General features: G+C 28.1%; 1 protein-coding gene and 1 long non-coding RNA gene across 2 annotated transcripts; one reads left to right on the top strand and one right to left on the bottom strand.

Annotated features, from left to right (window-relative positions):
- Positions 1-275: 275 nt before the first annotated feature.
- LOC111039131 (zinc finger MYM-type protein 1-like) lies at positions 276-4,446 on the top strand. The gene is made up of 5 exons (XM_022322462.1): positions 276-300; positions 696-791; positions 1,629-1,751; positions 1,982-3,355; positions 3,491-4,446. The coding sequence occupies exons 1-5, from the start codon at positions 276-278 to the stop codon at positions 4,444-4,446; spliced, it is 2,574 nt and encodes an 857-aa protein (XP_022178154.1).
- Positions 4,447-13,280: 8,834 nt separating this feature from the next.
- LOC111039127 lies at positions 13,281-14,099 on the bottom strand. Its single transcript, XR_002605072.1, has 4 exons — positions 13,980-14,099; positions 13,681-13,909; positions 13,441-13,629; positions 13,281-13,363 (listed from the first exon to the last, which is right to left on the bottom strand). It is a non-coding gene; the product is annotated as an uncharacterized LOC111039127 (long non-coding RNA).
- Positions 14,100-17,683: the final 3,584 nt, after the last annotated feature.

Raw genomic sequence — 17,683 nt, 5'->3', positions numbered from 1 at the left:
GTAGGTACGTCGACGAAGACTGCGACGGCAACGACGATAACAACAATTATCATTTTCTATTTATATAATAATATCTGATAACCACAAGTCACTAGTCACTAGTCAGTTTTTGTCGTTGTTGACATTTTTTGTGTATCTGTCTGCAGGTTCGTATCGTTCTGCATCGTTGTATTGACAGTTTGACACTACGTATATAATATATTATGCTGTGACACTGTATCTATTATTTTTTTTCTCTTTTACACCCACAAATAGGTGGTTTAAGTACCTTCTCAATGTCCTCAATTAATGTAAGTGACTGTGAGTGTGGTAGGAAAAGAGGTTCTATGAACGAAAAAAATTGGTCTAGACACAATGAGTTCTGTAAAATTAAAAAAATTTAATTGAGCCACACTAGTAATATAAAAAAGTTTTTTTGTTCTGTGAATTCAAAATGTGTCGTCTCAAGTGAGTACCTATTTTATAATATTATAATATTTTACATAGTAATAGTTCACTACATAAAAATTATATTTTTTTAAAGACCAAGAAAAAACTACTACGTTTCCAGTGTTACCTGTCCATAAGGATAATACTCAAAATGATGATTTTAATGCAATAGTTAATCAAAATCAAGGTAATTTTAATTCAAACAATCTTAACATATTCATAAATTCATGTAAGAAATTTAATTAAATATTTGAAATAATTCTAAGACCAAGAAATCATTGAAACTGTGGTGGGTGATGGAAATACAGTTATTGCAAATGATATTGCCCTTAATACCCTTCAAAGTAAAAAGGCCAATGAAGGTAATTTTATTTTAAAGTTATTTTTATATTTACATACATATTATAATACATGTAATAACTAAATAATATGTGGTAATAGCAGACAGTACTAAAAAATGTATTTATTTGCCCTATTTTAGATTTAGAAATACTTGTTGTCAACTAGGTATTGTTGTTTAATGTTATGTTAATGTAGAATTTAAGTTAAATTAATTTTTGTTATGTAAGTTGACATATTAATAATAATAATTTTTTATTTTCATTGATAATTATTGTTCTCATTTATTTTGATACAAATGATGAATTATTTAAAATAAAATTAACCATTATAAAGCTAATAACTTATGAATAGATTAATACTTAGGTATATTACATTATTATTCATAAGTAATAACTATTTCTTGATATTAAATAACATTATATATTTATAATTATATTTAATATATTTATTTACGTACTTTTTTAATTATTAAATAGAAACTTTTCATTTTTGTACTATTTTTAAATGAATCATCACATTATATTTTAGATTAAAGTTGGTTTTTGATTTTTTGAATATGACTTAATGTTGTGATAGACTAAAGTTGGTGAAAGTATTTTTGTAGTTTATATAATAATTAACAGTCTTTAGCTTACTAATGTGTAATGATCAATAAGATCTGCTTTCTTTCTCAAGTTGTACTTTGCTTAATATCTTGTTTAGTGCTGTTATCTGTTATGAAATGAAATACAAAATATTAGTCATTCTAAAATTTTTTTTAAATTTTGTTGTAATAATGTTTTTAATTTTTAACCCTTAATATAAATAAATATGTTATCATTGTCTTTTTTTATTATACTTTATTCATTTATAATTAGGTAGTGAAAGTAATACTGACACTGAAAGACAACAATCTATGAAAAATGGAACTCAAGCTACATCTAATTTCTCTATTCTTGAGCAAAATAATTATGATGACATCACACCATCTAAATCAATGGGTAAGATTTTATCAATACATAAACTTGAATTATAATTACATTTTAAACTATAATTGTATAATTTATTGCATAATGATATAATTGATAAATGGTGTTTAACTATGTATTTATAAAATTGTTTATATTATCATAATTAATATTCTTGCTTACTTGTGCATTTTTGAATAAAACTAACATTGGTAATTTCAATAATTCTATAATATTAAAAATGACTTTTTTTTTTTTTAAAGATTCTAATAAACTATTTATGAAGACAGTAATTGATTTGGAAAAGTGTTATTCGGAAGAACCAAATAATTTTGTTCCTGACAATTCTTTGGCTACAACCAAGTTTCAAAATGATCCAGCATTTTATATAGGAAAAACAATATCGCCTGGTTTAAAACTAACATTATTAGAATTGGGTCCATGTCAGCCAAAAGATATTGATCTACCTGGAGGGAAATTCCCACACGATTCGTCTATACCTTCGCGTTCATTTTCAATGTCATACTATACTAAATTAATAAATGGAAAAACTGAGAATAGAACATGGCTTGCCTATTCACCATCTACTGATAAAGTATACTGTTGGACATGCAAACTTTTTGGTACACCGCGAGCACAAAAAGGTTTGTTTGCTAGTTCTGGTTGTAACTCATGGGGTCACCTATCTGGAATTTATGGGAGATTATATAAACATGAAACATGTAAAGATCATTTAGAGGCTGAATTAAATCGAGTAATGTATATTAATAACAACCGTATAGATTTACAACTAACAAAATCTTCTAATACACAAGTTGCTGCAAATAGAGAAGTTGTGAAAGTTCTCATGGACATTGTTGTATGCTTAGCCAAACACAACTCAGCTTTAAGAGGACATTCAGAATCAGCAAATGATAATATTCAAGGACAATTTCTTGATTGGGTTAACCTTTTTTCAAAATACCATCCAGTTTTACGTGCACACCTAGATCGTATACAATCATCGTCTAAGAAAACGAGACTGACTTTTATGTCTAAAGGTTCACAAAATGCAATGCTTGAATGTATAGCAGAAACCATTCGTAAGAAAATACTTAATGAAGTAAAGTTATCAGGTCTATATTCACTAATTTTAGATTCAACTACTGATGTATCAAAGCTAGATCAATTCGCTTTTGTATTACGTTATTGTACTACTGATGGTACCATCCATGAAAGATTAATGTGTGTTGACGAAACTGTGGATTCTACCGGTAATGGTATGTTTCAATTATTTATTAAAATATGTGACAACCATGCGCTAAATTGGAAAAAAGAATTAGTCGGCCAAGCATACGATGGTGCTTCCAACATGCAAGGTGCAATAAAAGGTTTACGTACAATAATTCAAAGTCATAATCCTAATGCTCTGCATGTATGGTGTTTTGCTCATTGCTTAAATTTAGCAGTATGTGATGCATGTGAAGCAACTGCTGAAGTTCAAGATTTCTTTGGAACAGTCAGAAGTTTAGTAAATTTTCTTAGTGCAAGAAAACGCACAGCCAAATATGTTGAGTTACAAAAATCTATCTACCCTAAAGAGCTTATTCGAAGGTTAAAACACTTTTCAAATACAAGATGGACTTACCATGATCGTTGTATTGATGTTATGTTAAAAACATATAAAGCAGTAATTGAAACATTAAAATTTATTATATCTGATGAGGCTGATAAAAAAATCTGTGACATGGCCAAGGGGTTTTATAAAAACTTAAACAAATTTTCTTTTATAGTTACTGCTCATTTAATGAAAAAAATATTTTCAGCTACTACACCATTATCTGTGTATTTACAAGCTCCAGATATGGATTTCATTCAAGCAATGAAACTTGTTAAAGCTACACGACAATTTTTAAATGATATGAGAATAGATGATAATTTATCCAACATATTTTCTGATTCTGAATCATTTTGCACAAGTTTAGACCTAGAAGAAAAAAATATGCCTATTAAACGTACTTCCATTAAAAAAAAAATGAGTGGGGAAAGAGCAAATGATGAGCGACTTCTGTCTTCAAAGGACCGCTATATTAGTGAGGTATATAATATGACTCTTGATAAGACTTTAATGAAGCTGGATGACAGGTATAACAATGCTGAAAATGTTTTTAATGAAATTTCATTATTTTCTGCTGAACATTTACTTCTAAAATCTGCTACCACACCTAGCTCATTTAATTATATATGTAAATGGTTATCATCCACAAACATTGATCAGTATAGTTTGAGTACTGATTATAATTTATTCTCAAACAACTTTAAGAATTTCATGAAAACATGTCCTGAAATCTCAGAAAATATTGATAACAATACAATTGATGAATTCAGCCATGAGAATAATAGCAGCGATAATGATAGCTTGAGGTCCAATGATGAAGATACAAATGCATTAAAACTATTAGATATTTTTAAAACCCTCAGTAATACTGGTATGTCAGCGGCGTTTCCAAATTTGTACTTGGCTTACAAAGGTATTTGTACTTTACCTCCAACGTCAGCAAGTGCTGAAAGGTGTTTTTCTAAATTAAAATTAATCAAAACTAATCTTCGCTCAACAATGTCAGAATCCAGACTTGACCATTTAATGTTGATATCATGTAACGCTGATATTGATATACCAATAGATGAAGCTATTAATATGTATGGCTCAAGGTCAAAACTGCTACAATCAGTGCTTTTATTTTCTTAAGTTTAATTTGTATTTATATCACATTATCTGTTAAGTTTGGGCTTGTTATTTGTATGTATAATAAATATATTGTATATTTGAATATTTAAAATTTAAAATTGTACCAATTCATCAAGCTTCAAAATAAAAGCCTGCAATAATTATAAATATATTTTTTTTAAGCTATCAAATTTTCTATATGAAAAAAATTATAAAAAAATTCCTAATTTTTATTTTTATTTGATTCATTTTTAAATACATTGTATATGTTTTATTGTTTTACTAACAAAAAAGTAATTACAAAAATCATAACAGAATCATTGATAATATAAAATGTGCAAACAACTTAACTGAAGTTACTAAAAAATTACGTATGTATATGTAAAAAACTTTAAAAAAAAATTATTTGTTATTAGTATGTATGTGTATGGTGGTGGGGAGGTGGGTGTCTATATATTGTCTTGCACCACTAAGTATTACACATTCAAACCGCCTCTGGTTGACACGCAGGAAAAACAGATTTCAACCAACATTTTTATTTGACATGCTGGAACACAAAGGTTCGCCATCCCTGATCTAGTCGCTACATATTTTTATTTCGAACAGTGTATAAGAAAACTACTGTTATAGAATGACCTATGCTGGATCGGCGTCATCAAGTCGCCTCATCCATATGAAAATCTCCTCGTTGCCAGTAAAGTAGACGCTGTATATCTACTGGAAGGTAGAATATGGAAAAATATTATTACGTCGCGTTAAATTTAAAAATAAATACGAAATTTGCAATGTATATGTTATGAAATGAATGTATTTAGGTAGTTATACGCAAATAAAGGTCGAAAAAAGTTTTTGCAGAAAATTGCTGACAGCTAATATTTATTATTTTATATACAAATGTTAGCCGGCTCTTGAAACTATAATTATCTGTTTGTTCACAATAACAATTTTTCTCTTTGGACACATTATACTTGCATCGAACACGATTTTACATACTGGTGAAGCGAACTACTGCTATAGAAAATAGTGTACTAGTTGTTCGGTGCCATTATATTGCTATTTTAAAATGCATCCGTTGTAGTTTAGTATGTCGGGGAGTTGTTGATATATAATTTAGTAACATTAAATTATTATTTTATAATGTAAGTATCACATTCATATAGGTACACTGTTTAACTTGTTTAAAGGTTTTTTAACTGATAATTTATTATAATAATTAAATATTTCATGAAAATAAATATTTGTAATAATAATAATCAACTTTTTTCTGTTGTATGTGTGTGATAATCTAACTATTAATTTTATTCATCACATCAATAATTATTTTTATTTACATAATATCATTATTATTTCTGAATATTTTTTTGATATTATTTATACGTATATTATTTTTATGTTTGATTAAACTGTTTTCTTTTGATATCTACATGTAAAAAATATAGACCTACGCTAATAAAACTATAATAACCATCGTATATCCGTTAAACTATTTAATTACAATACTTATTTATAATGTCTGGATTACCGTGAATAATGCGAAAATTATCAATATATTTGTTTAATTAGTTCCGACAGTAAAAGTACTATATTAATTATACGTTCTCGACTGGAACTAGAGAGTATATTATTATAAACAGGTCACACTTATTTAAGCTTAAAAAAATTTGTATCAAAAACTCAATAACATATTATTTAAATCAAATGATCATGAATAAATTATCTAGTTTAAGTTTGTCAGTGATGGTTGTGTTATACACATTTACAGGATTAAACCTATATCAGTTTCATTGTAACGTCTTCTTTAACATTTAAATCAATGTTCACAAAATAACCAATGTTGGTTAAAATCGAGATGACATTAACATTGACACGTCTTATAAGTTTTTGACTTTGAACACCATAGGCCATAAATTAACCGTTTTCAAGAAAAAATGTTATGTAGCTCTTAAAATGAATAGAACAAAATACAACTGGAGATCCATTAGAGTTTTATTTAAAACATACACAACATATCAATATTAAAATAGTCCATGTTAGGTATACGATTTGGGCGTCATTCGATTTGCGCCCCTTCTATACCTTTCCGGTACTCCGAATGCGTCCACAAGTCAGAAAGTTAAATTATTTTCTTTTACCATTTTTATGTTTTATAGTAGAACATTGACACTACATATTATTTACAGTGTTTTAATGCACAAAACTCAAATAAGTTATTTACATTTATCTATTATTATGTTGGTGATATTCAAAAAATAATAATACAACTTTAAAAACATTTAAAAATCAATCCAACTATACAGAATTATAGTCATCATGTAAAAACCGATGTATGTTTAAATAGATCTGGGACGCAATCCCATAAAAAAGGTAGAAAAAAATTGTTTACCTGAGTGGGGGCGCAAACTTGGTACGATTTACCTTGAAGAAATGTCACCATTTAGTTCATGAACATCAATATGCACAGTTCAATTTGGCACTGGAAGGCTCATTATCTTCTTAAAAGAATAAATAAAAAAAAAATATATATTATTGATATAAAATCAAATATACAAGCTGTTGTACCATAAGTTGCGACTACCGACTTTCGGTTCTATGCATTTGCCTAAACGTTTTCAATATGTTGTGATATATTGCGAGTCATTATAAATAAGCGTTTTCAGGGAAACAATTTTAGGTTTTTTTGTCAATTACAAACCAGGTAGTAAAAAAAAATGTAAATATATTATGTATATATAGATAAGAAGTTATTGATTTTATTAGCACACCTCTATAACAAAACTACCACTACACAAAATTGATAAATTTTGAATTTATTAAAATACGACTGCTTTTGAATAGTAAAAAATTAGCTCTCTTCATAATGCAAGAACGCCACATTCGATATAATTTTTCATTTTGCCCTTGAAATTATGTAATAGTATTGAATTTGCAAATAAAATCACCTGCTCGAGGACAATGATTTTTTATTGCTGCGTTAAAAGGCCCTAAGTAGCTACGCTTTGTACTATGAAGCGTAGGCAACGTTTTTGACTGGAGGTGAAACACACGGGCTTCAGGAAAATAAATGTTAGTTTATAGGGAAGGGGGTCACTGTAGTCAAATTGGTTGGGTGCTCACTTTTAATAGCACAAATATTTAAAATTAACTTAAATTTCTGAAATCTTTTGACAACGGTGGGAAGGCAGGGATGGAGAGAAACTGGTACTGGTACCTGAGGATGAAATTGGTAGAATTGGTACCTGGGAGGCCTACCACACACCTCGCCGGTTGCTTGCAGACTTACGAGGATGTATCTGATATGGTGACCTGATAGCAAATGTTCAAAATCACAACGTCGATTGTGACGGAGGTGATGGTGTAGGGTACAATAATTTAAGAAGAAAACAACTCGCTTAATTGCTGATGATGCCGCGTATATTGTACATATTTTATTTGCTGTTTTGTTTTTTGTGTGCGTATCCACATTAGCTCAAGACACTAATTTTTGTATAAAACAAACGATAACTTGCTTCGTGGCTTTGATGGCGACGGCCAATAATGTATATGTGTACTTTAATGAAATGAGTAAGCCTAGATTGGTTTTTAACAAGAAAAACGGAGTCTACAACGATTTTTTTTAACCTTGATAATACAAGGGCGTGGGCTTAAACAAGAGATTACACTCAAAAATATAAAAAAAACACAAAGATAGCTTATATAGAAAAAAAATATGGAAAACATAACGAAAACACTATTAATGCACAAGGAATGACGACAGGAGATTGGAGAGGAGAGGATGGAACAATAAGAACAAGCTCGTCGTCGTGTCCATTAGCATATCACAATGATTCTAATTTTTATCCGCGTTTTTGTCAACGGCGGGTCTTTGATCTTTGAGCACTAACATCATAATTAAAAATATTTTTACAGGTTCATTTTTTTTTGTTTCCTTGATATAAAAAATATAAATTAAATTTTATAAATTACTAGTTGTCCCGTCACGGCGTTGCCCGTGTATTATATTGCTATATAAAAAACCCCTTTTACCCCCGTAGAGGTCTAATTTTGAAAATTCTTTCAAAAATAACATTAATATTTACAAATGATTCTAATAATTCTATAGTTATAATTATAATTTGTATTGTTAAATACGTTTATCGCTTATCGATAAGAAAAGTATGGTCCATACAACTCTTAAACTAATAAAAATGTTAGCTTGTAGTTTATAATTTTGGCAAGTATCCTACGTCATAAATTTAGCGGTAACAGCCATTGCTATGTAAGATTGTTAGTAGACAAATTAACTGTCGTATTGTTGTGTCGAAACAAAGATCTATTATATCATTATTTATATTTTCTAGCTGATCCCTTGCACTTCGTTGCCTTGCCCTTTTAGAATGCTAACTCTATACGAGACTCGCTTGTGATAATTTGAGCAGTTTATCATCAGGTAAGCCATCCACCTGCAGTGGATTGCGGACTCCGCTAGGTGCACAGTGCACACTTTATAGTTTATATGAATAATATGTTTAATTTTAATTTTATTCATTATTTTGATTGTGTATGTGGATGTATTCTTAAACCTGATCAGCCCGATTAACCAATGGCAACCGACATTTTTAAAAAAATACCAAGTTCTAATACAAAATTAAGAAAGTTGCACAGAAAATTAGTTACCTATTAATTAAAATAAACATGAAAATTGTATACCAATGCACATATTGTATGGCATGACGGCCCACGGGTGACTTAAGTTTGTTTCAAATTTTAAGCGTGATTGCTTAAACTTACCATGATGAACAAACACTTATCAAAAAATTCGCTATAACATACATCATTAATCTTCCAATTGATTCCACTGTGAAATGAGCGGCTAAGAAATAATATCATCTATATCATAGATAGAAGATAGATGGATCTGTTTAAATGATAAGCGATAAGCGTGAGGCCTCAAATAAGGGAAATAGGGAATTATTTTGATATACATAGATGGATATAGATAGATTGTAGAATTTTACTTCTCGAAAAAATGCATATGTACACGCAGATCAAACACATAGTTAGACAAAGAAAAATGTATTGTTGAATGTCGCTATGGAAACCCACAGGTCACCGTGATATAAAATATGTATATAGATATACAATTTGTACTTAAACAATTTATTTCGCCGATTTTAACACTTTAAAATCAAAATTTTGAAAAATCCTTTCTTAGTGGAACTTGGCATTATAATATTAATCCATCCTCAAAATTTCAATTCGATAACTCTAATAGATTCGGCTCTGCGTTGATTATTGCTAAAGTAACTTTCCTTTCTATAAAGAGCTTACATATATTTGCTGGTTTTTTGTATGTGTGTGTATTCGCATTAGCGCCCGACAACAATTTTTATATATTACAAACGATTACATTTTTTATCATTAAAACGTAATTTCAATACTTTACGAATGATAATTATAAAAATAGAATTTGTTACCAAAAATATTGTTTTGTCACGACTATTAATGTTATATAAAAAAATATTTCAAAATGTTAGTGCTCTCTGAAATAATTAGGTTGTTTCATTAAATGGATACCTCTGTACACTATCAAAATATTTTTTAATTCGATGTTTTATTTTTTAACATTTATATTATGTGAATTTACAACTATCGACAATATTACAGTAATCGTCTGATTAAAACAACCACACTTAAATAAAAATCACACAGTTGATAAGGTCCATTTCAATGCCCCCCCCCCCCACTTTCAAAATTTGAACTTCTGACTACGCCAAACGTTTGTGCAAAATTACGCACCAGGTCTCGACGTTTGTGCACAAAAACTTAAAGCTCTATCCCAAAAACAAAAGGGGGGAGGGGGCATTGAAATGAAACGCCCCCATTTGGACAATTGAAATATTTTTCATATTGATGAAATATGTCGTTTAGGACGTTTAGGTTAATAGGATTAGTAGGATTTTAATTTTGTGCAGAAATAATAAGTACATAATATATATTTTAAATATCATTTTTTTTGTTACGTTACATTAGTGAGACTTATTCCGCAAAAAAATAATACAACTTAATGTATTTTTTATTAATAAAACTTTAAAAACATAATATTTAAAACCTCAGCATGGTAAAAATGTTTTGAGGTTATAATTTATACAAAAATTAATAATTTTAATAACAATTTTTTTTTCTTCTCAACTGATTGACATACGACCTAACATCACTGAGGTAATAAATGATTGCGATCCCATATAGGCTTTTCATCAATGAATGTTTTGAAGACAAAAACTGAAACCCACATGGATTTAAATGGGACACTTACAAGGTAAGATAAATAATAATTTATACATTTCCATCTATTTAGATATATTATTAGAAACAATATAATATGATTATATATTATTTCACGCTTGATATTATAGACTACATAGTACCTATGTAAAATTAACATAAATACATAAATAAATAATACATAAATATCACAATTTATAATGTCAACTTTGTTTACTTAAAAATAAAAATCTAATACTTATAAGTCTTATAATAATACAATTTCAAACTAGGAGTACCAATTAGTTTTTGTGTAATAGTGTCCAGATAACAATATAATAATAATGGACATATTAAAAACCTTGTAATTGTTTAAATGTTAAAATATAACAAATTAGAGTACAAACATAATAATAAAAAATAAAAATCATAATGCATAATTGATAAAAATTTAAATAGAAAAACAAAATAAACTTCTTAAAAACTCTTACTTGTAAATATTATTTGTAAATACATTATCTATATGTCTAACATAATAATAATATAATATTATTAATATAGGCATCATAACTCTATAATACTATTCACTGTTCAGATATAAATAGATAACATTTAAATATAACTCATTGATACAAATCTATGCCTATTACTCAAAGAAAAACCATTTAAAAAATTACTTTGAGTACAATATAATGTGCAAATTGACTTTGGTGTTTTTATTGACGGAGTGAACTTTTTCTTTAATACCGTCATATGCTTTTAAGTATACCAATAACATAACCTAACCTGACCAATAGCATTTTTCGTTTATTAAAAAAAATATCTTTTGTTAGGTATTCCTCTTTAACCTCAGCAGTCCAGTACTGCAACATGACATGGTGACTAACTTTTTATTAAAATTCTGATACTTATCGTTTTTTGCACTAAAAGTCACTCATTACAGTACACAAATCAAAAGTCAAACGCTTAGGTGGGCAAGTCACTATGTTAATTGAGTAACTTTTACACGTGTTAGATAGAAATTTTTATTGAGCTAGACCCGAAGACGTCAACCAAATTGTTTTTCAGTTCTAAAGACAAAAAAAAAAAATTCAACATATTGAAACTATGAATTATCGAGGTAATTAAAAAATATGTAAATGGGTGATCTGGACTGAAAAATAAATTTGAGATATGGAAACTTATACCGGTGTTTGTGATGCCAAGGTTTCACTGTATAATAATTTAATGTTTAAAAACAATTTTAAGAAACAATTTATTGTGCTGTGTGCTCTCTTAGCACTTAATATTACAATAAGATCTTAATATAGCATGAACAAATAATATTAAAAATATATTAAAAATATTACTTTTTAATAACTCTAAAGAAAATTTATATTGAGTAGCTTCTTGGTGTATTTTAAAGTAAAGATCGGTGTCAATTTTCACATTTTCAACAGGCAATTCAAAAACTGGATTGGCTACACATCCATTTAAAGCAGTATCATCTGAGTTAAGCTCTTTTCCTGTTAAAAAAAAAATATCAGTTATTATTTTTATTACAATTATTATCAATATACGTTATAGTTATGTAATACTAAAATGATAGTCATATAATAACTTAAATTATTTCTACAATATTTTTGCCACTCGTATACCTAATTATTTTTAAGTGACGTTTGAGGAGTTTTGAGTTATACAACTTGAAAAATACATGTGTAAATTATTTTTATTCCCTTTCAGATTTGAGTTATCGAGACTAGACTGCATATTAAATTTATTAACTAAAATTAAAAATAGGTACATAATTACATTTAACTCAATATTACTCTATTTCAACCACTTTTGAATGAATATTTCTAAATTGAAATAAAAAGTACTAAAAGGCTCACATAAAAAGGTTTCGAAATTAAGTTTTGATGCATTTTGATGTGTATGTATCTAATAGTTTAAATTTCTCTTGCTTTTTGGATATTTTTTAAGTCTTTCAACTGTTTTTTTACTGCAAAAACATTAGGAAAATCAGAAATGTGACTATGTAATAACAAAGCACCATTATTAACTGTATGTGACAACCAGGGCTCGGAACTTAGAGCATTTGCTTATTTTTAGACATTATTAGAAGATTTGTCAAAGTAGCAAATTCCTTGGAATTTTGGGGATACAATATAAAAAAATCTTAGTTGTAATAATTATATTTATAATTTATGGTATATTTACCTAATTATTAAAGCGGTTCAATTTGTTTAAATCAACATTTTCAATTGTAGCTGATACATTACTCATCTTAAGATGATAATTTTTTTCATTTTTAGTAAAGTAAATGTCAGCACTTTGTGCATCAGACTCTTCTAGCACTTGAACAGTTTCTTCTCACGAAAATAAGTTATTCTCCAAACTATCAATTGTATTGGGTGTGATAATAGCATCTTAAGGTTATTTTTTCCTTAAGACATACCATCTGAGACTAAAAAAAACATTTTAGTCATTTGTTCAATAAACGTTAGTACTTTAGTTATGTGTTCTATCTATAAATTATACATAGCATATACAGTAAGTTTATTTATTGTGAAAATGTATGATATAACTTACGCATATTTAAATTGTAATAGTATTTTATTTTTAAATGATTCCTCCCCAATTTCTTTTTAGAAAACTAAATTAGGTTTTAACTATGTCCTGGTTTTTTTTTCTACTCATAAGTATGCTTAATTATTACCTAAAAATTAAATTATTTATAGGTACTTCTCAAAATAATTTAATCAAAATTTTATTATTTCATTTGTAGAGTCTTACCTTCCTGGAAGGAAAATAAGCTTTTTTCCATTATACTCTCACATTATTAAATACAATGTCAGTAAATTTGTCTAATAACTAATTTTGTGACATCAGATATAATCCATAAGTTGCTAAGTTCTTATCATATTTTTGTTAGGTGTTCAGCAAGTCAAACCAGTCATTGAAAAATTAGAATACTTCTGAAGCCTAAAAATTTCGATTAAGTCAAATGAATTCATTAAAATATATTTATCATACCACTTTCCAATTGCAAGCAGTAATTATATTTTGGTTTCCACAGAAAATTATTGCCTTCGTCACACTATTTGAAAACACTTGGATAGTCAATTGACCATTCATTCGAGTCACTCCTTCCACCATGATATGCCTTTTGGTTCATTTCAATGCTTATCTGAAGTCATTGTTGCCATTTATCCTTATATTTCGACACCGGTATAATTTACATTTGATAAGACAACAACTGTTTCTGTTGATTATTATATAATATTACTTAACTAGGTACTTGTTTTTTCATTTGAAAAAAAATTAATGCTTACTTCTCAGGAAAATGACTTCCAGGTATGAAGCGAAGAACATCCAAACATCAGCAAAAACATAATACATTTTTGGTTGAGAGAACGGTGTATGTACTAAGGATATGCTCACACCGTATTGTTAGTGACTCCTACAACATCCAATATTGTATACATTAGCACCGCGATTACCGTAGACCTTAAGCAGTTAAGCTTAACTATAGCTGTTTGACATACAGCTATGTGGACGCTCGTTGCGCAGGCCGCCGCTGTTGCTGCCGAGAACAAAATTTTGAATAGGTACCTATCGTCCATTTTGATCTGTTGTGTATTGCGTAAGCGATTTTTTGGACCGGAAAATTGCTATTAAGCGTAACGTCCGTTGTGTATGTCCCAAAAGTCACAATCTGTGGTCAGAGAGTTACGGTAATACGGCTTTCTACTCCATCAGCCGTCGTTTTTCGCTATTCGCCAGAGCGTTCAGCACTCAGCTGCCACAGTTTGCCATCGTCACATAATATACTAATATATAATAGTATTATCTATCCTGCTATTCCGTATGACCACAACAACTATTCCACCGGCTGCTTGGCGTTATCTCAATATTATCACTGTCCATATTTGTTAAATGTAATCAATAACTGATTGTCAGTAGTCAATATTGTTCCAGCGAGTATGTTATTTTATTCATGTTCTTATTGCGATAATATTTATTTATATATTTAATGTTCTACTGTGTGCCCACTAATACAATACAAAAATGTATCTATATTAATTAATACAATACTCGTTGTTATACTTGTTATGTCCGATGTTGTAGCGTTCTCCACGTACAAGTACCGTCGATAGAACAGGATGAGGTACAGTTGTAAATAATTGCATTCATTCAAATAATAAATTGTTGACTGCTTATTGTAATTGCGTCAAAAATTCAAACTAAATGTTTGTGTATATCAGAATATTCGGATCGATAAATATTATTTTCTAAGTGTCTTCAAAATATATGATTTTAAATAGTTTATTTTTTAGTACAATTAATTAAGCATTTTAAAAGATCGAATAGCGTAAGCCAACTTCGTTCCGTTTTGATAGATCATTTCTCAGTATGAGCTGTTTAGGATTTTACTAAATAGTCCTGCCTTCTACTTCTCGTGCCCCTTGCTGTATGGATTGTGGTGGTCATGCAAGAGTCCATTTGCAGCTTTATTCGTTGGTACACAGTTGTATAACTATTTACTCATATTACGTTACCATCTAGAGGACCATTTTACGATTACGGCCGGAGTCCCCGTTTCTCATGTACATTTGTAGTGTACCAAGTAGGACTAGTGTAAATTTTTAGACCCATATTACAACCTATGATATTAATACTGGAATGTCAATGAAATTTGTTGATTGATGTTTATAAACAAATACCCTATACTGAAAACTTCTATACTCTCACATATTTAAACAACCTAGACACAGACAATAAATGTAGAAACCTTAGGAGCGAAGCCTTGGAATCAATCTGCTAGTCATCAAACAAAGTAAATAGGGCTATTCTCAAAAAGTTACAAAATACAACTAATCACACAAATATGATTTGATTGTTTACTAGCATACCTTATGTCAGTAATAAATGCTACTCACATGATAAATTATGATAATTGATAATAATGATATAATAATAATGAACTTTATTGTAACTATAACAAGATAAATAATACAAAAAATATATATATCAAATACCATATGATACATATTGCAGTACCCCCAAAAAGCAAAACTTGTGCTGGGGGAGCTAGTTCTTATTACTTTAAGAATACAAATAAATTAAAGTCAATCTATTGATTATACTAATACTATATATAGAACAACCATTTTAAATAGCTAATAATCTTATTATAATTGTATTATCGTTCACAAATCCATATACTTACAATAAGTTTTGAATGCCTTTAAATTATCAAACTGATTTATATTAATATTTAATAAGCAATTAAGACAAGCAATAAGAAATTAAAACCAGTATACGTGAAACTTCAATAAACGTATGTCAAGATTTTACTTATTTCAAGTGTTATGTTCATGATCTGATACAGGTATTAAATGTTTATGTTTATACAAGTCTACTAATACAGATTGCTTATAAATAATCTTAAATATTTTTACATTGAATTTTTCATAAATTAGAATAGAATTAGTTTGCATTGGAATATTTAGTAAATATTTAATAACACCATTTATTGTAACATTGAGCTTAGATAATGTTATTAAAAGTTCTTCCCTAATTGATATACCATATGAGAAAACAGATTGCACTAAAGTTAAATAAACAATTATTTTATAATTTATAACTTATATATATATAGGCTTCATTAAATACAAAGAAAAATTTCTGTAAAATACCATTAATATAATTTACGTGACTATCCCATCTAAGTCTATAATCCATTGTTAAGTCAAGATATTTTAGTTCATTGACTTTTTCAAGTTTTATATATTTCAGATCACAATTGGTATTTAAATTAGGATTACATTTTAGAGAACGGACAATCAAATTATGACCATTACTAATAGGTGAATTAAAACCAATAAACTTTGATTTCAGTAAATTTAACTTAAACTTATACTTACCAAACTAAGCATCCACAGTATTTGAAATCTCATTTGCTTCATAGTACAAACTATTGACTGTTGTGTCAGATATAAATATAGCAGCATCATTAGCAAAACTTAGTAATTCTATATTACTATTTATATTTATGTTCAATAAATCATTTTAAAAAAAGATAAATAATAGGTTGTCCAAGACTGTTCCTTGTCTAACTCCACAAGTTATATCTCTAGCTTTACTATAACAATTATTTGCTTTAACTATTTAAGTTCTTCTTCTTAATAGATTATTAGGAACTCCGGGAATAACTGAAAATTCTACTTTTTTTTAGCAATAACACATGACTTATACTATCAAAAGCTCTTTGCCTAGAAAAATACTCATTAATTTATAACTCGCATCAATATAACTACGAACAAAGTTACCCAGTTTAAAGATTGCATCAGTTGTTGACAAACTATCCAAAAATCAAAATTATGAATTTGAAAAATATAATTTAAAAAAAAAAATTACTAAACGATTTTTGATGCACTTTTTGAAAATGTTTAATATAGTTTAATGATAGTGAGATAAATTTCTATGATTTTCACATGATAATTTATTACCCGATTTAAATAATGTGGTTATATTACTTTTTTTAAACTCTAGAGGAAAATCACCAATTAATAAAGATTTGTTGAAAATAAATGATTACAGTATAGAAATAGAATTAAAATTTTTTTAAAGAATGTAACTAGTCAAACTATATTCATAAAAATAAATGTAAATTTTAATCTTAGCAATAATCTTACTAATCTCTTCACAACTAATTGGATTAAGAAAAATAACATTATACTTTTAAGTATAAGTAGGTCATATGTATAATTAATTTTGTTATTTTCTCACTAATATTTTTGAATTTTGTGTTATATCTAGAAAATATTTGTTTATTTTCAATAGGAAACTTTGAAGAAATTCTGATTTTGGAAGAATGATTAGGTAGTACAAAAACCTAAATCCCATCTTTGTAAAAAATGAATGATATAATATAGGTAGTTAGATTCAATATAATAGATTTGAGGTGAATATTGCAAATCCGTCCTGGCTTTTCCGGGGTGCCAATTGAGTATATAATTTAATAGAACTTTTA

This window comes from Myzus persicae, unplaced genomic scaffold (assembly GCF_001856785.1).
Source record: "Myzus persicae strain clone G006 unplaced genomic scaffold, MPER_G0061.0, whole genome shotgun sequence".
Taxonomy (NCBI): Eukaryota; Metazoa; Arthropoda; class Insecta; order Hemiptera; family Aphididae; genus Myzus; species Myzus persicae.
This window is presented reverse-complemented; position numbering and strand designations above follow the sequence as displayed.